General features: G+C 38.8%; 1 protein-coding gene across 1 annotated transcript; it reads left to right on the top strand.

Annotated features, from left to right (window-relative positions):
- Positions 1-272: 272 nt before the first annotated feature.
- On the top strand, positions 273-24,775 carry scamp2 (secretory carrier membrane protein 2). The gene is made up of 9 exons (XM_057835775.1): positions 273-435; positions 9,555-9,623; positions 9,724-9,807; positions 10,394-10,505; positions 12,499-12,627; positions 12,938-13,097; positions 16,128-16,229; positions 23,466-23,583; positions 23,680-24,775. The coding sequence occupies exons 1-9, from the start codon at positions 379-381 to the stop codon at positions 23,827-23,829; spliced, it is 981 nt and encodes a 326-aa protein (XP_057691758.1). The 5' UTR covers positions 273-378; the 3' UTR covers positions 23,830-24,775.
- Positions 24,776-26,486: the final 1,711 nt, after the last annotated feature.

Below are 26,486 nucleotides of genomic sequence, written 5' to 3'. Positions count from 1 at the left end.
AACGTGGCCATTAATCAGTGGATTTTGAGAAAATATTATAAACAGTATGTAAGTTACTGTGTCGTCAAATTGACGATTATCCTAAACAAAAAATGGTCGGAAATTGAAGCAATATAAATAAATAAAAATATATAATAACTTTGCTACACCGACGCAAAATGGCCGACGAGTGACGACGCCCGGGACCATTGGCTAACAGTGCGCACAAATGTAGCTTTATATGATATCTGTCGTGTCACCGACCAGTTGTCTGACTGCGCATGCGCACTACACGTGAGTCGAGGAAGTGGGTTGAAGAGGAAACTTCGGCGGCGGTGAGGAGTTCGTTGTTTATTCCCCGCTCATACAGGATTAAACCACCGAGAGACTTTAGGAAAAATGTCGGCGTTTGATGACAACCCCTTCGCGGAGTCGTCTGGCGTCAACCCTTTCAATGTAAGTGCTTTATTTTGTGCGCGAGCGGAGTGAAAGCGACCAGCTCGGTGGCTGTCAATTCACTCGCAACGCGAGAAGGTAGCTGCTAGCTCGCTCGCACGTCAGGAAACTTGATGGGTGGATCTGGCTGGGAGGGCTTTAAATCTAAATCTCTGTTGCCATTGGACAGATGTTTAGAATTGACATCTTCTTAACCAATCAGCGAGCTATAAGAGTTTACGGGGTAGGGATATCTCTTGGCTGAATTGTAGGAAGTTAACGTGTAGCCAACAAGGAATGTGAGTCTAAACTTTTTAACCGCGCTGCTGTAGTTAACATCCCTAGTTGCCAATGTTTCAGATCATATTTCTCAGTTTTGAATGACTCATTTTAAATATTCATTTTTGAAATGTAAAATTAGGCCACTGTAGCCAGGTCAGGTGTGCTTATTTGATATTGGTCAAAGTGCTTTTACTCATGGATATGAGCCAATGAAGCCATAAACACATTAACTTATTGCTTTTCCGCGTCAGCCAAACAGCAACGAGGACCTTACCTAGACAATTTTGCAGTATAGGCGTGTACAGAATCGTTATGGCGTCACATGATGGCTTAATGCGGGAAGAGGGTCAACAATATTGTCTAATGAAAAGCCAAATTTTCATATCAATTTTTCCATCTTAATTGTGCCATAATTCACCCTGGATCAGTGTTTTTTTTTGGCAGCCCTTTTAATTTTCGTCTTATTCTTTTGGAAGAAAATACTATTAGTCTTGGTCATATTTTTGTCATTTCAAAATGTGTTTGTCTTTGTCTAGTTTTAACCCAAACAAATTTCGTCTAGTTATCTTCGACAATTACTCAAAATGTTTTCATCTGTGAACTTCAAAAGTTTTAGTCCCTGAATGAACGAATAAATAAATAAATAAATAAATAAATAAAAGGTTTGCAACAATTTCGAGTGAACATTGACAGACGAGCCCATAATTGTAGTGTACTTCACCATCTTCGTGATGATAATACACACTCAGCAGGAAGACAGACCATAATTTTCAATTAATTAAACTCATCTGGACGCTGCGTACTGTATGTAAAACATTTTCCAAGAGTTTAAGACGACACTTACCCCGCTAAATGCTAACGTGAATGCTATGCTAACGCTACAAGTTACATTTAGTGTGTGGTGATCACTCAGCACAGACTTTTAAAGGCTAAAGCAACATGGCATATCTTGACAAGAAAAGAAAACATTTACCAAGCAGTACCTGACATGTGTTTTACAAAAGGCAAGTCTGTAGCCTGGAGAAGACACCGGTGAGTAAGCGTGTGTGTGGGGCGGTGGAGTGTACTAACCAAGGGCATAGGTATAAATAAAGAGATTAAACATAACTGAAAAAAGACTTAGTCAAGGAATAACAAAAATAAATAAAAAGTGAGCCTTCCATCAGGTAAAAAACTACTGCTTTTGTCCACACCCACAGTCAAACTCAACAAAAAAAACCGAAAGCTCTTTTGGGCTGCGTTAAGACCACATAGATAAAATAAAAAAGAAAATTGGGGGTGGAGAAAACCTCGGTTCACTACATTTCTCGCAGTTTGATTAGCGTTAACGGTAGAAAACACATACAGGAGGAAACTTCTCTCTAAGCAGCTTCCTACTGGAGTTTTGCAAATTTGCAATTTGTTAGCAAATTCAAACAGTTTAATGTTACGCTAACTCTGATGCAGGTCAGACATTCAGTTGCAAAATTAGTGGTGTGTTCCCCACTTCCACAACATTGGCGTCTTTTTACATTACGTACAGTGGCTGCTGCTGGCCGAAAAAAAACTTCTAATATCCCTCCTCTTTGAAGGGGACGGAGGAGTTGGCATGTTGTGGACAAGTTGTACATCTGTCTGGGCTGTGAGTGCGTGTGTGTGTGTAGGGGGTGGGGGTTGGTCAAGTCAGCAGCCAATCAAACGTGCGCTTGAGGAAAAAAAAGACTCACATTCAGTGAGTGGAAAGGGATAAATGTAAGTCTGAACATAATGAAAATAATACGCTTAATAATGGTCAATTCTATCCTTTTAACATATCGGAAGACAGTCTACCTGACCTATATGTATAACTGGAGTCATTATATAATGCAAATAAGGTTGCTTAAAAGTTGGTGGGGACCATTTGAACATCAGGAAAAGTTGCTAGTGTTATGTCCCTACCGTCCCTATGCAAACTTACGCCCTTGCTAACTGATACGATGCGTACTAACAACAATGTCCAAAATTGTGAACTTATGACAGAAACTGGCGAATTTTCATCTCGTTCCGTCAGACAAAATTTGGCACTTTTCTTATTATGTTTAGTCTCCCAAGACACGTTTTGACCTCGTCATAGTCATGAAAAAAATTGTTCGTCGACGAAATATTTTTGTTATCCTCATCGTTGACGAAAACAACACTGCCGTGGACAAACAAGAGCTCACAACAATCTACTAAACAACAGGAGAAAATGAGGATCCAAAGGTTAATTGTTAAAAGTAGAAATGCACATCATTCACATAACGTCGCTAGCATAGATAGATGAGCGAAGATGTACACTTTTCTGACAAATTAAGAGAAATTGAACAACTTCCCGCAGCACACCTGATGATATCCCACGGGACTCTGTTTGGGATGACTGATTTATGGGAATCACAAGCTTCCACGGTGATTTAGCCACACTGCAATGTTTCATAAGCATGATGAAACAGTTCAGTACACCACTGTTTGACTGCTGGGTGGGTAGATGAAGCTAAATAAATAAGCTTTCAGCAGCTGGTACACGATGCCTGCCTGGCCCTCACTCCCAATCACGCACACTGGGATGTCATTCATTTCAGTAAACAGATTTAGTTGTAATTAATAGACTTTATCCAAGATACTGACACAACGATGTTTATAGAGATATAAATGCTCATCCTTTACTGTTGATGTTTTCAGCAAAGTCCTATCTTACTTCCTGTTTCACAGAGGATAAGTTGATTAACATTTTCAAGCATTTGAAGCCGTTCTCGGATCATCTCTTATATAGTTTCTGTTTTTCCCATCACTAGTCAGCTGTGTTGTTACAGATTACTTGAAAAAGTTAATTTAATTACTGATTACGCCTCAGAGAAGTAATCGAGTTACTTTACTGATTACTTCATTATCAAAGTAACTAAGTTACTTTAAAAGCAATCTATCAGTTACTTTTTACCCATTTTTCTCCCTTTGCCACCTCAACATAAGAATGACAACAGAAAAATGTCATCACATGTAATTGACTTTCCGATGATCGAATTTAAAGGGGAATATCAGAATTTTGCGCTACTTTAGCCACTCCGGAGCCCTGAAACTAACAAATATCTGACAAACTGCTTGGAACTTGTTGAAATCGACTCCACCGACCAATTAAAACCCGCAAACTCTAAGATTAAACCTAATGTCAAAACTTCTGAATTTCGGGTTATGGTTAACAGCCTATCAGTGCCAATGTAAAACAATGCAAACTGACGACACAATAATCAACAACACACAAGTGGATTGCACAGTGCAATAAACACAAAGGTGGTGGCGGGCGCGGATGTGCGTGCCACACGCGGTCAGTTTGGCCACAAAACGTGGCGGCAACTAAGCACTTTACACTCAATCGGACTTACAACACATCCCACAGTTGCTAAACGAACACATCACCTCACGGCATAAATGTGCAACACGCATATGATGTAAATAAAGCTTGCCAACTTGGACCGATGACTGCCCGTCGTTGCTACGGCAAAGCTACGAAACGGCCGCGGATGTAGGCCCCATTGTAGGGGGTCCTACCTTTTGCTGATACCCTCCAGAATGAAGGAAAAATACTCACCTTCATTCATGGATATCCACAGATCAACATTCGCTCGCAACGTCTCAACACTCGGCGCGAATACCCACCCGCCTCAGTCCCACAACACGTGACGCGAGACCAAAACAGGAAATAGCTAAGAGGTTGTCATGGAAACACGTACCGGGAACCTTTTATTTTAGCATTTTCAATTCAAAATGCTCTTCGTACATGACTACAATATTCTTCATTCTACATACGTTATGAGGCAATGAAAAAATAGTAACGCAGAGACACTAAGGAAACTAACTTTAATCAAATTACTGGTGTAGACAAATGAACGCCTTAGATTACTCGCTACTGAAAAAAAGTAATCAGATTACATTAACACGTTTCTATCTAACGGTTACTGACAACACTGCTAGTCTATCCTGATGTCCATTTTGTACAAGCACAAACATCTCCAGTTGGAAGTAATTAAAATACTGTACTCTTTCAAACTAGCTAACATTTCCTGACACACCTCCTATGTATGTCATACACTGTACATCAGGCTTACAAAGTTCCATCCTGCTAGCACATTTAATGAAAGAGAGCAAGAGCTCAGCCTTTGCCAGCAGACTTGACAGGAAGGAGTCAATTGTTGAGTCTGGCTGGGAATGTTTACAGGTGCGTCCGGCACTGATAAGTACTGAAGTCCGCTCAATCGCTTTGATCACATGACCAGAAAGACATTTTGTTTTTTCTGCTTTTGGACTAGCATCTTGGGGCTACTTAAATCATTGGCTGACATTGATGGCAACAGACCAACTATAGACCTCATTTAGATGACGTCACAACATCGCCCCCTGACTTTTGCCATCATATTGTCCGTCAGCTGATCGTGTTTCCATGTTACCACTACGTACATTCTTCCTATTAATGCATGTTTTTCTGCTTGTCTAAGGAATCACCGCCTAGTAAACAAACTAGAGCTGAAACGAGTACTCGAGCAACTCGAGTAACTCGAGTTTAAAAACTGATCCGAGTAATTTTATTCACCTCGAGTAATCGTTTATTTTGACAGCTCTAAGCATCACGTTTTGCTCGGACTACTTTTAATGCGGGACAACGCGCTGTCACGTGCGGAGAGGAAGAAGGGAAAAAAAAAACTTACTGCAGCCGACAGCCACCACAAACGACACCGACGTTGCTAAATACTAGCCCGCACGATGCTACATTGGTACAGGTAGCGTCTTATGCGTCTCATAGACATCACATGTATGTTGAACTAGATGCAAAATGACAGACTCGGCCGCGTCTGGGCAGCGTTCGTAAACAGCCGCCATCTTAAAGCAGTAGAGCGCTAAGCGCTAATAAAGAGCGCTAAGCGCTAATAAATAAGATTAACGTTACTGTCGCTACTAGCTCACGTAACGTTAGCCCTGCGGAGGGCTAGGTTTCAATTAATTATGACCACTGTCGATGCGTAGCTAACGTGTCTTACATACAGGCTTTAACATAACATAGCATTGTGGAATGATGAGGGTGTAAAATAAAAACTTAATCATGCTAACTCTCAATTTTAGCTCAGTAGTCATTGCTGGATAAAACACCAAGTAGCACTGGTCCCTAATGTGCTCCAATACAGCCTGTATCATACATTTATTTTGAACACTGCAAAAACTCAAAATCCCATCAGGACTTACAGTTTAGACTAACTTAAAACTTAACTAGAACTTAAAAATGGCTTGACACAAAGAGAAATTCAATTGAAACACGTGGGGAAAAAATCCTAACTTTTAAGTGATGTGTGTTATCAAGCGTAACGGCATTTTTAGGTAAGATATATACATATATATAATTTTTTTTTTTTTTAATAAGATCTAAAAGTTTTTTGAGTGAAAGCAGTGAATTAGTCTTTTTTTAAAATTCTAGTTACATCTGAGATGCAATTGTTGGCTGTTTTCAACAATATACATCGAAAATAAAGACATTGATTGACTGAAAATGGTTCAAGATTAGATGAAATGTCTTGTTTTCTCATGTATATTTATAATTGCTCTTCACCTAAAAATATATTTGTTTTATCCGATTACTCGATTAATCGATAGAATTTTCAGTCGATTACTCGATTACTAAAATATTCGATAGCTGCAGCCCTAAAACAAACCCAAAAACCCTCCTGACAATCGTTGACACATTTGAATTTTACGGAGCCCCAAAGGCAGGGGTGCCCAAGTCCGGTCCTCGAGAGACCCTATACAGCTTTTTTTCACTGTCTCCCTCCTCCAACACACCTGCTTGTAAGGTTGGCTACAACAGCCTTCCAGGGAAGTCTACCGCTTTAAGATGGCGGCCGTATACTAACGCCAGCAAGTCTCTCATTTCGCATCTAGTTTTCTATACATGTGCTGGTAACGCAGCAGAGTCCGTCATTTCACATCTAGTTCTTTATACATGTGATATCTACCGTAGCATTTTGTGGACGTAGTTTGTAGCAGCTGTCGGCAACAGTCAGGTATTTTTGTTTTTTTATCTAGCGTCATGATTTGAGCCAGAGCCGTGAGATGAGCATTGTCATTACCCGGGTAATGACAAGCATGATGTTTACTCTCGGTCCGTTCCTCATCCCGTTCCTCATCCTGAAGACCGTGCTGACTGTTTTAGTTCCGTTCTTTTGACTTTTTTCAATAATCGGAATTTGGATGTTTGAGAATGGTTCTCGAATCTTCCATGGCCAAATCGCGAATAATCTAAGAATCGGAAATTTTGCAAACCTCTAATTTTCACAGCAAATCGCTCACACGTAACTCCACTAACTTTAGCTGTGAACTTAATGACAAATGCATACACAAAATACTATATTAGCTGAAATAATTTACAACCTGATGTGGTCCAAACCAGAGCGCAGCTATCCTTTATCCATGTCAGATGTCTGTCTGCTTCTCAGTCATACAAGACTACAGTCCAGCCAGACCCAACGCTGCCACCAGAGGGCAGTGTATCTTCCAGCATTAACAAAATACAATACTTTTGGACTTTTGTATAGTTATTTTGAGATTTAGGGGTAATTAATGTGTTAATTCCGATTTATACGGACATTCGGGTTAAATCGCCAGCGTAGGAACGGAACTCGTTTGTTACCCGGTGACTACCTGTACAGTGGGGCAAATACTGTAAGTATTTCGTCAACCTCTAATTGTGCAAGTTCTCCCACTTGAAAATATTAGAGAGGCCTGTACTTGTCAACATGGGTAAACCTTAACCATGAGAGACAGAATGTGGGGAGAAAAAAAACAGAGCATCACATTGTTTGATTTTTAAAGAATTTATTTGCAAATCATGGTGGAAAATAAGTATTTGGTCAATACCAAAAGTTCATCTAAATACTTTGTTATGTACCCTTTGTTGGCAATAACGGAGGCCAAACGTTTTCTGTAACTCTTCACAAGCTTTTCACACACTGTTGCTGGTATTTTGGCCCATTCCTCCATGCAGATCTCCTCTAGAGCAGTGATGTTTTGGGGCTGTCATTGGGCAGCACAGACTTTCAACTCCCTCCACAGATGTTCTATGGGGTTGAGATCTGGAGACTGGCTCGGCCACTCCAGGACCTTGAAATACTTCTTACGAAACCACTCCTTTGTTGCCCTGGCTGTGTGTTTGGGATCATTGTCATGCTGAAAGACCCAGCCACGTCTCATCTTCAATGCCCTTGTTGATGGAAGATTTTCACTCAAAATCTCTCGATACATGGCCCCATTCATTCTTTCCTTTACATAGATCAGTCGTCCTCGTACCTTTGCAGAAAAACGGCACCAAAGCATGATGTTTCCATCCCCATGCTTCACAGTGGGTATGGTGTTCTTCAGATGCAATTCAGTATTCTTTTTCCTCCAAACACGAGAACCTGTGTTTCTACCAAAAAGTTCTATTTTGGTTTCATCTGACCATAACACATTCTCCCAGTCCTCTTCTGGATCATCCAAATGCTCTCTAGTGAACCGCAAACGGGCCTGGACGTGTAGCCTTTGTTTCTGTGGTCCCAGCTCTCTGGAGGTCATCACTAGGTCCCCCCGTGTGGTTCTTGGATTTTTGCTCACCGTTCTTGTTATCATTTTGATGCCACGGGGTGAGATCTTGCATGGAGCCCCAGATCGAGGGAGATTATCAGTGGTCTTGTATGTCTTCCATTTTTTAAATAATTGCTTCCACCAGAGGTTGCGCTAGACTTTTTCATTGTCTGTCATTTTGACTGACAGGGTCATAAAAATCCGGTCATAATCTATTTTTACCCATCACTTAAATTTTTAAAATGATAATAATGACATATTCAACAGTGCCATCACACATCAAGCAGATGAATATGTAACTTTTTCTCCGCAGTGACAAAAACAGCTGACTGTGGCCCCAGTAGGTAGGCTACATATGGAACAATGAAATTAACAGTTCACCTGCTGTGGCCTGAACGCAGTCTCACACCTTCCTCCTGGTGCGCATGGACTTGAATTGCGTGCCCGCTTGTGCATAATCAAATGTCTCAAGAAGAAACTTTTTTTAAGGAAACTTCGGAAACTCCGTTGCCTTGACATTTTTCCGAGTAAGGCCAACGACGTCATGCATCAAGAGAGACAATAGCTAATTAATATGCTCACTCGCCACCCTGTGGTCTGGGGTGTGAATTGCAACCTGTCAAAATGACAGATGGACTTCAGTTTTTTCCGTCACAGATTTAAAAAAAAACGGTCAACGACGGAAAATATTTGGTTAACGCGACCCCTGGCTCCCACAGTTGATTTCTTTACACCAAGCGTTTTACCTATTGTAGATTCAGTCTTCTCAGCCTGGTGCAGGTCTACAATTTTGTCTCTGGTGTTCTTCGACAGCTCTTTGGTCTTGGCCATAGTGGAGTTTGGAGTGTGACTGACTGAAGTTGTGGACAGTTGTCTTTTATACCGATAATGAGTTAAAACAGGTGCCATTAATACAGGTAATGAGTGGAGCCTCGTTAGACCTCGTTAGAAGAAGTTAGACCTTTTTGACAGCCAGAAATCTTGCATGTTTGTAGGTGACCAAATACTTATTTTCCACTCTAATTTGGAAATAAATTCTTTAAAAGTCAAACAATGTGATTTTCTGTTTTTTTTCCCACATTCTGTCTCTCATGGTTGAGGTTTACCCTTGTTGACAATTACAGGCCTCTCTAATCTTTTCAAGTAGGAGAACTTGCACAATTGGTGGTTCACTAAATACTTATTTGCCCCACTGTATATGTTTTTTGTGTTCCAAATGTCGTTAGTCAAGACATTAAATGCCACATGCTTTGATTTTGTTCCAGGACCCAGCTGTCACACAAGTGACAAATTCCAGTATTGAGCCTAGTCAGTACAACCCTTTCCCTGCCACAGTAAGACCATCTACTGCTTCATTCAGTTTCATCTTAATAAACTCACCCTTGTTAGTCTTTCGTTAATCTTAAACAATATTTGTCTTTTTTTTTCTTGGAGAGCCTGGCTAGTCAGACCACTGCAGCGTCCACTTCCCCTTATCAACCTGCAGTGCTGCAGCCATCTACAGAGCCCACTCCACAGGTGAGTCACACATGTGCAAACAGATGATAGAATAAATACTCATTTGACCTTTTATCAAGTATCGCACAGTCATTTGGTCGACTTGCAGTCGTCTCCACCTCCTTGCACTACGTCCTCAGGTAGCATCATGTTACCTGAGTGTGCTCCGGGATCACGCCACGGCTCAGTTTACACAATATCATGCCAGTCATTGCTTTACAGGTTATTTTTTAAATATTAATGGAGTTCCATTTCTGTTCATCAATCTATCATCCACAACGGTGTTCAAAATACAGCATCTGGGTGACCTCAAGAAGGAATATTTTTAACCTTTTGGCACAGCCGCTGTGCTTCACTGCCTTTGCTTGCCTGTTTGAATTATTGGTGCTTTACAAATATGCATACTGTACGTCCTGGTGTACTGAATATAGTATTTGTTTGCTGGCTCAGTGAACAATAAAGCTGCAAAAAGTGACGGAAGTCTCACTCATGCACTCCAAATAATGCGTTTGTGTGTGAATTTAAATGTTGCTTAGATTAAAGAAGCCTTTTTTTGCTCCAATGAAGCGTATTTTCTGCTTCAAACTCATCTCATTCCTCCTCTCAGGCAACCGCCGCTGCAGCACAGGCCAACCTGCTGAGGCAGCAAGAAGAGCTGGAAAGGAAAGCTGCCGAGCTGGACCGCAGAGAGCAGGAGCTGCAGAACCGAGGCTCCTCAGGTTAATAGCGGTGAATGTTCATGTTTCATTGCCATGGACGGGGATAGACGTTCCATCTATTTGGACTAGGAGAGGCTGCTGTTAGATTTGGCATCGATCGGTGTCAATGGCAGCTAATAATAGGGTTGTGACATTACAGGTAGTTCCCGGGTTACGACGTACTCGACATATGGGATTTTTTTTTTGACTTGAGATGCCGGAGTTGTTTTTTTGTTGTTGTTTTTTTTTAAGTCTCATAAACAGTGCCTTATTGTACCTCACATATGTGTTCTGGCCTCACTAAATGTGATGTTGTTCAGATTGACAGACAGCAAGCAAGGCAATTGTAGTTTTTGAAGCTTTTTACGTCTAATTTGTAAAGCTGTAACACAAATATGTACACAAATATGTTCAAAACAACACACATTTTAACATTCAAACACTTGACACAAAACAATCGGTGTTACAACAAACATCTAGTGTGATCAATATGTGAATTTAGGAGATTAAATTAGCCTAATTTGCCTAACAAAAGTCCGCTAGCTTAATAGCTATGAATGCTAATGTATTTACAATTCTCATAGAAAATCGCTCACACATAACTCCACAAACTGTGGCTCTACTTACATTACTTACATTAGCTGAAACAACTTACAGCCTAATGTGGGCCAAACCAGAAATCAGCTGTGGTTTATCCATGTCAAATGAGTCTGCAGGGCAACAGTCCATCCACACCCAACACTGCCACAAGAGAGCAATGTATCATCCACCATTAAACAAAATACAATACTTTTGTTTTGGAAAGTCGCTTTGTGTTAATTAACATTATAGCATTTACACAATTTCCTCAAAAACTGAAGAAAAAAAGTATTTTGCAATCAGTCGCTCATTAAATGTTTTTTTCATATTTCACAATTATTGTTTGTTTTAAACTATGTTTCTGTAAAATAATATTTTGTCTTTCTTTGAGTTTTCACAGTGTTTTTAAAATTAGTAAAATGGTAATCTCTGGAATGCTTAATCCATATTTTAAATAGGTTTGGCTATGGTTTGGGAACCTCTGGGTGAAAGGTGGCTGACGGTAGGACAACGACTTGTTAATTCCAAAGCACTTGGGCCTTTTTGGCCCCTCTATGGTACTTGTTCAGGGATGGGCCAAATCAGCCCCTTGGTACCACTAGTACCCCTTCCCCACTGAAACTAGTGGGTCAACGTGCGTTTTTCCAAGCCGATGCATCCCACTAGCAATTGGCATTTGGCACCTTTCCCATTGACAAAAAAAAAAAAGCCGTGTCTTTTTTTTTTTTTTTCCACCCGTAACCCCCACCCCTCCTCAGCCGTGCGTAAGGTGCGTGATGTCACCACACGCTAAGATGCGCTTCGACAACTGCGTCTGAATTCATTCAGTTCAAGGAAGTTAACAAATGCAAAGCAACATGGAAGCCTCCTTTCCGTTTGTGTTCTGTTTTCATGCTTTTTACTGCCCGCAAAATGGTCGAAATGCAGCAAAGGATCAACACTTTGCTGAGACAACGTAGGCGACGTAAATTTTGGTTTGAAATTGACAGGAGTCTTGTACGTCACAGGAGGAGGAGAAGAGCCTTTGTTTCATCTGTTATGGCTATTGCTAACGCTGCTACACCGACTGTTCGCCGTATGTGGATCCGGGCTAGAGCACATGGTTTTTGTTTTTTGTTTTGACGCATCACGTACTAGCCTACGTCACCACGTAAATTAGGGTGTTGACTGTTGACCCGGGGTTTTGCTTTCACACTGCATGGCGATCAGAGCCGAGGGGATTTTAACGCGGGTCGCTTGGCGGGTTGATTGACACGGGTCGAGGCGGGTCGCTGCACCTTTCCCACTGCCACCAAAAGCCGATTGTTAGCGGGTTGACACGGGTTTTTTGGCCAGTGGGAAAGGGGTATAGGAGTATTGTCTTTGAATGGGCCAAATCGGCACCTGCTTGGTAGATCTAGTATTGATGCTGCGTTTGTTTCCATTCTGTTGTCAGGTAAAGAAAACAACTGGCCCCCACTTCCCAAGAGTTTCCCTATCAAGCCGTGTTTCTATCAGGACTTCTCTGAGGAAATCCCCACTGAGTATCAGAGGGTGTGCAAGATGATGTACTACCTCTGGATGTGTGAGTGTTTTTTTTTTTCTAGAACCCTTTAGTAGTAGTTGGTGTCAAGAATGTTGAAGTGATCCAATACCACTTCAATACGTATGTTGTTTTGACCGTTTTCAAACTCTCATACAAATTCAGGCTGCGTCACAATTTAAGACGAATGAAATATTTAATGTGGGATTCCGAAAATACTGTATATATTTTTTGACAGAGTAGCATCAGAAACATTTTGGCTCAGGTTATAAAGGCAACTTCAGCAGCGAAAATAGGAAAATGCATGCCCTATTTGAGAACCAATGCACATTTGTCTTTTCATTCCCCGCAGTCAACTGTGTGACACTCTTCCTCAACATGCTGGCATGCCTGGCCTACTTCACCACGTCAGCTTCTTACGGTGTCGATTTTGGCCTCTCCATCCTTTGGCTCATCCTCTTCGCTCCCTGCTCCTTCCTCTGCTGGTATCGGCCGGTCTACAAGGCCTTCAAGTAAGTGTAGCATTTCAGGGACCATGGTCACTTCAGTGGATTTGTGGAATTGTAATAGATTTTTTTTTCTTTTTTTTTTTTTTTTTTTTCCTTCTTTTTTTTAAAAAATGAATTCCATATTATTTAGAATTTTTTTTTTTCATTACTCACTTGAAATTAATTAAATAATTTTTACTATTTAAATATTTTCCCCCTATTCATTAAAAAAAAAAATATATATATATATATATATTTATATATATTTTTTTATAACCAAAAATAGGCACTTGTCCTAAACTTTTCTTGAATGACATATACATATATATATATATATATAATTTTACATTTTAAAAAATTTTTTATTATTGCTTACCACAAAATACGTGCAGGCAACACTAATACTACGAATGGATGTCAAATGGAAGCTGCAAAATATTCATCCAATCGGCCCGTGGCCCGCTGGTCCATAATTCGTTCATAAAAGAGTTGAATTTCAGGAAAGAAAGAGTTATGAGTATAAATAAGGGCTATAACCAATGATTATTTTAATAATTGATGAATCTGTTGATCATATTTAAAAGGAATCACATATGAAAAAATAGGTACATAGCAAAAATACGTAAAATTGTGGTTCAATGTGTTCTCAAAATTTTTGCATGTCGAATGAAATCTGTTTTGTTTTAATGGATGAGATAGTGAAATTATGACGATTTGAATTTAAAAAAAAAAAAAAAAAAAAAAAAAAACTGGTTTATTTCCACTGGGTATCCACAGGGTCTTAAAACGTCTAAAAATATCTTTAATAATTTGAATTAGGAAATAGGGATGAAAAGAAAATATACATACATGTATATATATATATGTATATATATATATATATATATATATATATATGTATATATATACACAGTGCCTTGCAAAAGTATTCGACCCCTTGAACCTTGCAACCTTTCGCCACATTTCAGGCTTCAAACATAAAGATATAAAATTTTAATTTTTTGTCAAGAATCAACAACAAGTGGGACACAATTGTGAAGTGGAACAAAATTTATTGGATAATTTAAACTATTTTAACAAAAAAACAGGGGGGATGGTGTGTTCAGGGTGATGAGCTGTGTTGCTTTTACGCCAAACATATCGTTTTGCATTGTGGCCAAAAAGTTCAATTTTGGTTTCATCTGACCAGAGCACCTTCTTCCACATGTTTGGTGTGTCTCCCAGGTGGCTTGTGGCAAACTTTAAACGAGGCTTTTTATGGATCTCTTTGAGAAATGGCTTTCTTCTTGCCACTCTTCCATAAAGGCCAGATTTGTGCAGTGTACGACTGATTGTTGTCCTATGGACAGACTCTCCCACCCCAGCTGTAGATCTCTGCAGTTCATCCAGAGTGATCATGGGCCTCTTGGCTGCATCTCTGATCAGTTTTCTCCTTGTTTGAGAAGAAAGTTTGGAAGGACGACCGGGTCTTGGTAGATTTGCAGTGGTCTGATGCTTCTTCCATTTCAATATGATGGCTTGCACAGTGCTCCTTGAGATGTTTAAAGCTTGGGAAATCTTTTTGTATCCAAATCCGGCTTTAAACTTCTCCACAACAGTATCTCGGACCTGCCTGGTGTGTTCCTTGGTTTTCATAATGCTCTCTGCACTTAAAACAGAACCCTGAGACTATCACAGAGCAGGTGCATTTATACGGAGACTTGATTACACACAGGTGGATTCTATTTATCATCATCGGTCATTTAGGACAACATTGGATCATTCAGAGATCCTCACTGAACTTCTGGAGTGAGTTTGCTGCACTGAACGTAAAGGGGCCGAATAATATTGCACGCCCCACTTTTCAGTTTTTTATTTGTTAAAAAAGTTTAAATTATCCAATAAATGTTGTTCCACTTCACGATTGTGTCCCACTTGTTGTTGATTCTTGACAAAAAAATTAAATTTCATATCTTTGTTTGAAGCCTGAAATGTGGCGAAAGGTTGCAAGATTCAAGGGGGCCGAATACTTTTGCAAGGCACTGTATATATATATATATATATATATATATATGTATTTATTCTTTTCTGATTCATGCTCATACAGCGCCACAGCCTCACACCTTCCTTCCTGCTAAGCAGAGCGGCCAAACTGTCCAGCGTGCATTTGGTACTTAAAGTTAACGATGATTGACAGGTCTGTAGCTTTGATCTTGCCAGAGAAGCTTGGTAGTGCTACGATCAAAGGCACAAATATGTCAATCATCTTTAACTTGCTGAAGTGTGGTGTGGCATCTTATTGTGTAAGGGAGAGGCTGTTCTCTGCAGCGTGAGCGTCAAAGCCTGAGGGGACTCACTCAATGAAGCATTTAATAAAGACAAGCATTTTTCTACATTATTCTTGTTTAAAAATAATTCACATTATCAAGGTGGCACGATGGGACAGTAACATGTTTTTTGTTCTAAAAAAAAAAAAAAAAATTCTGAATCGGATCGGGACTCTCTATTGGCAGATTCTCAAAATCAGGTGACGTGGGTGCAAAAGTATGTGATCGGGACATCGCTAATTTGAATTTTAGGCCTTAAATGTGTCAAAACCTCACAAAAGGTGTTTTAACGTTACTTTTATTTAGAACATGCGTAAACTTCAGTCTCTTTTTTTAAATGTTTTCATTTTTGAGGAGGACAAAACCTAACTACAGGTATTCCCCAGGTTACGAAAGAATTTCATTCCTACGCTGGCGACATCAACTGGAATTTTCACTCAAGTCGGAATGAACCCTTTAAGTACCCGTAAATCTCAAAATAACTGTCCAAAAAACGTATAATACGTCATTGTACTGTCCTCGCCAAGACGTAGAAGCTAAGTCCTTTTACTGATATTGATGTGAAATAGATCTTCAACTGTTTTCATTATGATCTAAAAAAAAAGTCTTACATTTAACCTGTTTAAACCTGCAGAGACCTTGTCCCATTAAAAGTTTCCAATTTGAAGAATAACTGCTTTGTTGTAATCAAAAATTTGCAATCTACATTCTAAATAATTGTGTCCTTTTTTGATTCTACCATCTTCAGGTCCGACAGCTCCTTCAGCTTCTTCTTCTTCTTCTTTGTCTTCTTCTGCCAAGTGGCCATCTTCATCATCCAGGCAGTGGGTATCCCCAGGTGGGGCAACAGGTGGGTGCATTCAATTAAAACGACTCTGAATACTAGCAAACTCGCAAGTAGGGATGGGAACTTCTGGGAAGCTCATGATATCGATGATCTCACTATATGGCAATAAAACAATTATCGATACATGGTTCAGAAAATCATTTTATGATATTCTACAATACAATTAATAAACAGAAAAACAAGCTCTTTTCATTCTTTTGCTGTGAATTTCAATGAGTTTTATCATAAGTAGACGTCCAATCCGCTTGAACGGGGAGGGTGGCAGCGAATGAACGAATGTTTACTCACTGCCACCCCTCTTCAAACATATTGGACGTCCATGGTCGTCAATGGCAGCTATAGAGTTAACTTTCAGGTCACTTCTTGTTGATTTTGGGGCATTTTACGGGTCACTTCCTGTTGATTTTGGGTTACTGAGCAGAATGAATAAGAGAAAGTCCCCAAATGTAAAATGTAAATGCCCTGAAATGAACAGGAAATGACCTATTAACTGCTTTGGTTTCAATGCCAATGACGGTGCTAGACGTCCAATCCATTTTGACTGGAAGGGGAGAGTGAACGTTTGTTCAGTGGCAGCCAATGAGTTAACATAGGCACTATTCTAGTGGTTAATTTATGTCACCACTTGTTGATAGGTTGAAATAAAATGGTTAAAAAATTTTGAAACTTTCTCATACAACTGAATGGTGAAAAGTGTTAAAACCTACAGTTGTGGTCAAAAGTTTACATACACTTGTGAAGAACATAATGTCATGGCTCTCTTGAGTTTCCAGTTATTTCTACAACTCTGATTTTTCTCAGATAGAGTGATTGGAACAGATACTTCTTTGTCACAAAAAAACATTCATGAAGTTTGGTTCTTTTATGACTTTATTCTAGGTTAACAGAAAAAGTGATCAAATCTGCTGGGTCAAAAATATACATACATGGATCTGAAAAAGCGAATCATTGACTTGGACAAGTCAGGAAAGTCACTTGGAGCCATTTCAAAGCAGCTGCAGGTCCCAAAAGCAACAGTGCAAACAATTGTTTGTAAGTATAAAGTGCATGGCACTGTTTTGTCACTGCCACGATCAGGAAGAAAACGCAAGCTATCACCTGCTGCTGAGAGAAAATTGGTCAGGAGGGTGAAGATTCAATCGAGAATCACCAAAAAGCAGATCTGCCAAGAATTACAAGCTGCTGGAACACAGGTGTCAGTGTCCACAGTCAAGCGTGTTTTGCATCTCCATGGACTGAGAGGCTGCCGTGCAAGAAGGAAGCCCTTGCTCCAAAAGCGGCACCTTAAGGCTCGACTGAAGTTTGCTGCTGATCACATGGACAAAGATAAGACCTTCTGGAGGCAAGTTCTGTGGTCAGACGAAACAAAAATCGAGCTGTTTGGCCACAATGCCCAGCAATATGTTTGGAGGAGAAAAGGTGAGGCCTTTAACCCCAAGTACACCACGCCTACCGTCAAGCACAGTGGTGGTACTGTTATGCTGTGGGGCTGTTTTGCTGCCAATGGAACTGGTGCTTTACAGAGAGTAAATGGGATAATGAAGAAGGAGGATTACCTTCAAATTCTTCAAGATAACCTAACGTCATCAGCCAGAAGATTGCCCAACTGCGCCCAAGACCCCAAACACACATCAAAAGTGGTAATGGAATGGCTAAATCAGGCTAGAATTAAGGTTTTCGAATGGCCTTCCCAAAACCCCATTGAGAACTTGTGGACAATGCTGAAGAAACAAGTCCATGTCAGAAAGCCATCAAATTTAACTGAACTGCACCAATTCTGTCGAGAGGAGTGGTCAAAGATTCAACAAGAATCTTGCCAGAAGCTTGTGGATGGCTACCAAAAGCGCCTAATTGAAGTGAAAATGGCCAAGGGACATGTTACCAAATATTAGCGCTGCTGTATGTACTGGACTGTCTCAGGAAATTAGAATACACAATATTCTAATTTTTTGAGACAGTCCTGTGTATATATACAGGACTGTCTCAGGAAATTAGAATACACAATATTCTAATTTCCTGACTGTCTCAGGAAATTAGAATATTCTAATTTCCTGAGACAGTCAGGAAATTAGAATATTCTAATATTCTAATTTCCTGAGACAGTCAGGAAATTAGAATATTCTAATTTCCTGAGACAGTCAGGAAATTAGAATATTGTGTATTCTAATTTCCTGAGACAGTCCTGTATATATACACAGGACTGTCTCAAAAAATTAGAATATTGTGTATTCTAATTTCCTGAGACAGTCCAGTATATTTTTGACCCAGCAGATTTGATCACTTTTTTCTGTTCACCCATAATAAAGCAATAAAAGAACCAAACTTCATGAATGTTTTTTGTGACAAAGAAGTATCTGTTCCAATCACTCTATCAGAGAAAAATCAGAGTTGTAGAAATAACTGGAAACTCAAGAGAGCCATGACATTATGTTCTTCACAAGTCCATGTAAACTTTTGACCACAACTGTATGTCCGAGGGTGTAAATGGTAAACCCAGATTATAGAAATATAATGTTTAAGATTAATTTAGTAAGTGCACATCCATGTTTTTGCTTTTAATTCTTTGCTTAGTTTGCTGTTCTTGTTATTCACTTATCAACATTCTTTCTTGCCTAAGTTGCACTCTTTCTCCTTTTCCTCTCCCACTTGCTGAGACTTTGCATCCTTCAGCCTCTCTGCTGCCTTTTTTGGTGTAAGTGTCTGCCCCCTTCTTTCAGAACCCTTCATCTAACATAACTAAAGAGATGGGGAAAAAATTTGCAAATTGCTAAGTTTTTAATTAGATGCTCTATCCGTTATCTGAGTGAAGACAACTCCTACTGTATCTTCTTGCGTATAGGTTGCAATTTTAAGTGCGAGCTCTGACAATTGCCCGGGATTTAATAATGGACATGTTACACGTAACAGAACACATTGAAGCAGGAAATTCGGACCCTGAGCATGTGGCTTACAAAACACAGCGGTTTATCACGCGAGAGAGAGAGAGAGCTCATGCAGAACCTCAGTAATCGCTGCCATGCAATAGCTTGACTCCACAGCCATGTAGCTTGACTCGATCAACTCAAAACCCGCCAAGTTCATGCCCGCCCATCGAGTTTGATGAGCGAATGACGGATAAAATTATTTAATGCTGTACAAGGGCAGCAAGAGTGCAAAAATGAAATAAATAAAAAGTGAAATAAATAAATAAATAATGAAATAAATAAATACAAATTGGAATACATATTGAAATAATTAAGTATTTTTTTTAAATAAATGGAATTAAAAAAAGAAAAAATGAAATAAATATAAATTTAAATAAGTAAATAAATAAATTAGGGCTGTCAAACGATTAACATTTTTAATCGAGTTAATTACAGCTTAAAAATTAATTAATCGTAATTAATCGCAATTCAAACCATCTATGAAATATGCCATATTTTTCTGTAAATTATTGTTGGAATGGAAAGATAAGACACAAGATGGATATATATATTCAACATGCGGTACATAAGAACTGTATTTGTTTATTATAACAATAAATCAACAAGATGCCATTAACATTATTAACATTGTTAAAGCGATCCATGGATAGAAAGACTTGTATTTCTTAAAAGATAAATGTTAGTGCAAGTTATAGAAATTGTATATTTAGAGGTGTGCAAAATTTCCGATTCTTAGATTATTCGCGATTCGGCCGTGGACGATCCGAGAACGATTCACAAACATCCAAATTCCGATTATTGAAATATGCCTAGTGAAGCGGAAGTACAACACACCCAGCGCGCCGCGCGGTCTTCGGGACGCAATGAGGAACGAAGCGAGAGTAGCTAAACATCATGCTTCTCATTACCCGGCCCCTCCGGTAATGCCAATGCTCAACTCACGGCTCTAGCTCAACTCATGCCACGAGATAAAAAACACACAACAACATACCTAACTGCTGCCCAAAAGCTGCTCCAAAGTACATCCACATAATGTTACGGTAGATATCATTTATATAGGACTAGATGCAATATAGATTCGGTAGCGTTAACAGCACACCTACAAAAAGCTAGATGTGGGCGTTAGTAAACGGCCGCCATCTTAAAGCAGTACACTTCCCTGCAAGGCTGTTGTCGCGAACCTTCCAAGCAAGCCTAATTAACTTTTTATCTAAAATACTCCTAAATCGGTAAAATATTGACTTGAATCTATCTTTAAAATAGTTTTAAAACTTTCACATGTCGAAAGTAGACAAAAGGGAAATTATGGAATAACGGGAGCAATTTTAACAACTTTAACGGTTGATTCACAACATTGGAATGTAGTTTAAAGCTGCTGATACAGAATGGGGACTGGAGTTTTTTATTTACTGTTATTTTTGTATATTTGTTAACTGCTGTATGTTAACTTGATACTGAAATAGTAGTTTGGTTTAGCCTGAGAGTATTTTTGAACAATTTTGGAACTAATGTACAAAAAATTTAAAAACAAAAAAACAAAAAAAAGAAAAAAGGAGGGGGGTGCATCAATAATCCTTTTATAATCGAATCGGAGCCTCTGAATCGTAATCGTAATCGAATCGTTAGGTGCCCAAAGATTCCCAGCTCTAATTAAAACACCTCTTAATGTTTTCGTTTTAATAAGATTTGTAAAATTTTCAATTAAAAAATAAACTAGTTATTAATAAACCATTGTTGATGTTAATAATTACTTACACAATGCTCATTGGTGCTGAAGCCTATAAAATCAGTCGCATCCAAGCGCCAGCAGAGGGCAGCAAAACTCCACAAAACACAATTAATAAGTGGGGATTTCACTGTACTGTCATTTAAATCTGTCTGAGCGGGGCATGTGCGTTAATTGCGTCAAATATTTTAACGTGATTAATTTAAAAAATTAATTACTGCCCGTTAACGCGATAATTTTGACAGCCCTAAAATAAATAAAAAGTGAAATACACAAATAAAAATTGAAATAAATAAATATTGAAATAGAAGCATTTTAATGACAATTTAATAAGTTATTTCATTGTGTATTTACTTATTTAATTTTTGCACTTCTCCATACGAGACATCCAATCCATTTTGAGTGGGCGTGCTTGCAATAGGAGCTAATCAAGTTGAGTTAAAAGTGCATCGATCGATTGGCCAAAAATGAACATAAAATAAACAGAATATCTATGGTATTTTTCTACTTTAACTATATGTTATTAAAGAAAAATGTAAATACATAAAAAATATACAGGAGAATATTAGCTGTTAAGAAGCTCAAAAAGTAAACAGAGTTCCTTCGGTGGAGCTTCAGCATGGAAGACGTGCTGTAGTGATATGCAAGCGCTGTCTTACATTAAATACATGAAACATTGTTCGCCTTGGTGTCCAGCTTGAAACGCTCCCACATGTTATATTCTGCTTTTTCTTGGTGCCTTTCTCTTCGCTTTAGTCGGCTTCTTTGTCGTTACCTCTATATTCATGCATGGTTGAAATCAAATACATCCGCCGCCTCTTTTGTCTTCCTGTACGTACGTGACGTCATCGCGTTGTGCTGCATTAAAAGTAGTCCGGGCAAAACCAGGGTACCCGCGGGTTATTAAAAGTATTAAAAAAGCATTGAATTTAGTTTTCCATTATTAAAGGTATTGAAAGTATTAAATTAGCTGTCGTAAGTCTGGAATTTTTTCACCGTGGTTTTAATTTTGAAGGACATCTCAGTGCAACCTAAATTATATCCGTGACGAAGTTTTTTTTTTTTTTTTTTTAAATACATAACGAAGATGACGCGTAGAATTTTTACGATGCACTGCACTACAAATCATAATGCACCTCGTGCGTGCGCGCTGTTAGCATCAACATCACAACAGCAGGCAATCGCACAGTACTGTGTGCTAACGTAAGGAACTGCTCAGGTGCCTTAGTTGTTATGTTCGACGAAAGCCTCAACAAGACAACCAAGCCCAAACAGTTGGACCAGCATGTGAGGTATTGGATCGGCGACCAAGTCGCATCCAGATACTTTGGTCGCAGTTTATGGGCCATGCGAAGGCAGTGGACCTGCTTAACATTTCAAAGTAAGTTGCCAATTTCTCCAATTAAAATGTGTTAGATGCAATAATGTATTTCTGCACGGTTTGCCTTTCGAATGAATGTGAATTTCGTAGTTTTAACTCAAGAGTTAGCCATGTTCAATGGGGTATTGGCAGGTGCACTAGCCTTAGCATGGATAAACCGGAGTTGTAGATCCACAATCACCCTCAAATACACAACACGGTTGACACTATTATTGGAACGAGTGCGGGGTAACGTTGATCTGAATAACATGGCATGGTGATAGGCAAATTATAATATAGGTGATAGTAAAACACCTTCTGGTATATTTAAATGTTTTTCTTGATTGAATAAGAGTATGGATTTTCTCTATCTGATTAAAAGAAATGTCTTCAATAGCTAACAAAGGATTAACATGTGTTTTGTATACTTCTTGTAATGTGATTAAAAAAAACAATTGCCAAGGGAAATGGTCATGTGTAGCTTTTTTAATTTTGCGGTAATTAATGGTAAAGTACTGCCATTTAGTGGCTGTTTTTTAAACTTTCACTGCCAATTGCAAGATTTTCCCAAGCACTTTACAGTTAAGGTGACCAACTTGACAATCACCAGTTAAGGTGACCAACTTGACAATCACCAACCTATCACCTTGACTAGGTCCTCTTAAAAAGGAAACCTGTTGTATTGCAAATGTAATTTCTGAAGTTACTTTACAAAAATAGTGTAAAATCCATTTTATCCTGGGGAAAAAAATCTGAAAGACCTTATATTTAAATGTGTTTGAATTGTATCTTCAGTAAATGTGCATTCTTTTGTCAAACACACTTAGTAATTGAGGTTAAATTTGATGTTCAGTGATTTATTTTTTTTATATGATTCAGTATTATCTAAATAATGGGTGCGAGAAAAGTATTAATTTTTAGTTGAAATGGCATTAAAAAAGGTCTTAAAAGTCTTGAATTTAGATTTATCAATCCTAGGGGGACCCTGAAAACGTCATGCTCAGAGCTGGCGAAATTAAACGATCCCTCTAGGTGGAAAAACATTTTTAAAATCGAGTTACTCGAATGATTTGAGTAATCGTTTCAGCTCTAATTATGTCCCTCCGAAGGAAACCACAATCACGATGTGGTCCGCAACAAAGATGAATTTGACATGCCTGGTTTTAACTCTGTTTTGCTAACTATTCTTGGGCCGCCTAAAACATGACTAATGTACTTGTCGGCCGCAGCGGTTGGATCGCCGCCTTCTCGGTCATCAACACATCCAAAGCGGTGGGCGCCATCATGATCATAGTGGCCATCCTCTTCACCATTTGCGCCGTCATGTCCGTCATCCTCCTCAAGATGGTAAGAAGCTGCGAAGTTTCTGGTCATCATTTTTAAGCGATTTTATCTGTAACGTGTTATCAAAGCCACAAGCTAACGTTAGCGCTCCCATCGCAGGTTCACGGCATGTACCGCCGAACCGGGGCCAGCTTCCATAAGGCCCAGCAGGAGTTCTCGCAAGGCATTTTCACCAATAAAACATTCCAAACTGCCGCCGCCAACGCAGCAGCGTCTGCAGCACAAGGATCTTTCCAGGCAAACAACTAGCAGGAGCTACGCTAACTGTTCAGGTCATGGTATTTACATTATAAGGTTGGGGGTTGACTTAAAGTGAGCAGGCCGGCGTCCAACCTTTTAATGCGTCGACCTTGAGCAAGGAGAAGATGCACTCGCAGACACCCACCTATAGATGACATCATCTGGAGGAGTGAGAACCACACCAGGTGCATTGTGGGTAGAGCGCGAGAGACGTTGACTGATGGCTCATTTCACTCGGTCTTGGCTTTGTATATTTTGTGTGCACTTTTTTGGCTACGCTCGTCAATTTATATTGTGCGTGGCTTTTTTTTTTTCTGCATGTGTGAGATTCTTTACATGACGGTTTTTCTTTTGTGTGTCATTGTTTGGCAATTGGAAATTTAGTTTTTGTTGACAAATGGCAAAATATAGCAATCATATTCGGACTTAAATTACTCAGTTAAGATGGTCTAGTCGACTTTTCCTGATGTTTGCTTACAAAAACCTATTATTTGAAAACAAGTTTGTGCGTGTAGACTTTTTCTACCCACAGTAGATGCCTTACTTTTCCCAAGACGAAAAACAATACAATGCAAAACTGTTAGAACCTCACGGCAACGACAATGATTTATTATCTTTTGCAGGAATCTAAACCTGATGTTACTCCCAACAGAACATGAAGATGTTGTCACTTCCCCTTTTGATTTCAAATTCCAAAAAATGTTTTGTAAGGATGTATATTTTCAGCGCGCCTTTGTTTATTATGATGACATATCAGCTCTGTGATTGTAGACGAATTAGAAATGTTTTTGCATCAGATGAATCTCTAGAATTAATTTAACATTTGATCCAGCAGCCAAATGGTAGGACAACAAATATGCATTTTCTCAATTTATACTGTGTCTAAAGAAGTCAGTTGCTTTTGGTATGAAAATATTTAATGTAGCGTCTAATAATAAAAATGCTTTGCTTTCAACCCATGTGTTCATGTACTGAAATTGACTCACATTTTCCCACTATTAATGTAAAAGCTATACTTTTAAGTTATATTTTCCCCGTAAAAAATACTGTATTATACTGCAAAGAATGATTTCAGAGGTAAGAATGCGTCACTTACTCCACCTTCCCCCTATTTTTATTTTTCAACTTTTCTCTGGTAGGTATTTTTTTTTTCCGTGCACAAACATTTCTGAAACAATTTTGTTGTCATGAAAGATAAGCAGCAGTGTTATGAGCATCTCGAATAGCGCTTACAAGAGGTTGACCAATATGGGTTTTTTAAAGGCTGATGCCGATTTAATACAAAAATCCTGCCAGTCTCAAGCAAACAAACAACAGAAAGACAATTTATTGCGGTTCTATGGCATGATATTGTTACAAAGATACAGACATACAACTCAAAGAAATGCTTTTGTAAATGTAAAAATTTGAGCTGTCCAATAATGACTTTTTTTTTTTTTTTTTTTAACCGATAACAGATATCCTGATGTTGTCCAACTCCAAGCAAGCACAGCTGCTGTGCAAAACTGTGACCAGCCCTTGCACGAAGGCTGCAAGCTTGTACATTGACTTGTAACTTGGCACACATCCTGGTGCAAAACAGATATTTTCAGATATTATTTTAAATGCTTTTATCGGCTACCCAATAAAAGCAATATCGGATAACTCGTGAAAGTGAACTAAATTTCATAGGTTAAGCATAAAAACAGTTCATTATTTTTAATCATAAAAAATATCAATCATCAATTGCTTTGAGCTTGTCAGTCCAAAACATGAAAATATAATGGCATATGAGATAATTTGCAAGGTTTTTTGTGTCTTATATAGTACTTCATTTGAGTACTGTCACTCCACTCCCACCTGTGTAAAGTAATGAATGTATATTGTAGTCCGAAGTCCATCTGGAGATGTGAATGCCTTGTTGTTTCCAAGTGCATATCACATTCCTTTTGTATCACTGGCCACTAGGTGGCGTAAAATCATATTGTCACATAAATAATGAACATAAGTCATCGAATTATCGCATGAAAAATGACGATGTATTAGCCCAATAAATATGCCAGCCAATTTATCGTTCCACCTTTAGTGATTACAAAAGTATGATCTTCAACAAATCACTTTAAGTACAGTTTAATGTTGTTTATTTTTAATTTCATTATGATTATATATATATATATGTATATATATTTTTTAGAACAAATGAGAAATATTTTTCCTCATATTTAAGCACAGTGTTATCGTTCAAATGATGCATCTTGTTACAGAAGAATACAAAACTCAATTTTTAAATTTTTATTCCTAAAAATTAAATACTTGAGTTTTAGTAGCACTAAGGCAGAGGTGGGTAATAACGCGTTACATTTACACAGTTATGTATATTTGCTTGAGTTACTTTTTGCGAAAAATGTGCTTCTTAGAGTAGTTTTACCACACGGTACTTTTTACTTGAGTAGATTTGCGAAGAAAAAAAATACTCGGCTACTTTGGTCTACACCATAGAGTCTTACAGTTTTCCTCTGTAGTCTACATATTGACTTTATTTTTGCCAGATATGCTGACAATTGCTGTTCGTGTCACCAATGAGCCATTGCAACAATAACCACATGACTCCATTATACCAATCAGAGGTCACAATTTTTCCCTTCAACTAGAGGGGACTATCGGGAAATATCACCCGCCCTTTGGAC

Source organism: Corythoichthys intestinalis, chromosome 5 (genome assembly GCF_030265065.1).
Source record: "Corythoichthys intestinalis isolate RoL2023-P3 chromosome 5, ASM3026506v1, whole genome shotgun sequence".
Taxonomy (NCBI): domain Eukaryota; kingdom Metazoa; phylum Chordata; class Actinopteri; order Syngnathiformes; family Syngnathidae; genus Corythoichthys; species Corythoichthys intestinalis.
Note: the sequence above shows the minus strand (reverse complement) of the source record. Positions and strands in the feature narration are given on the sequence as shown.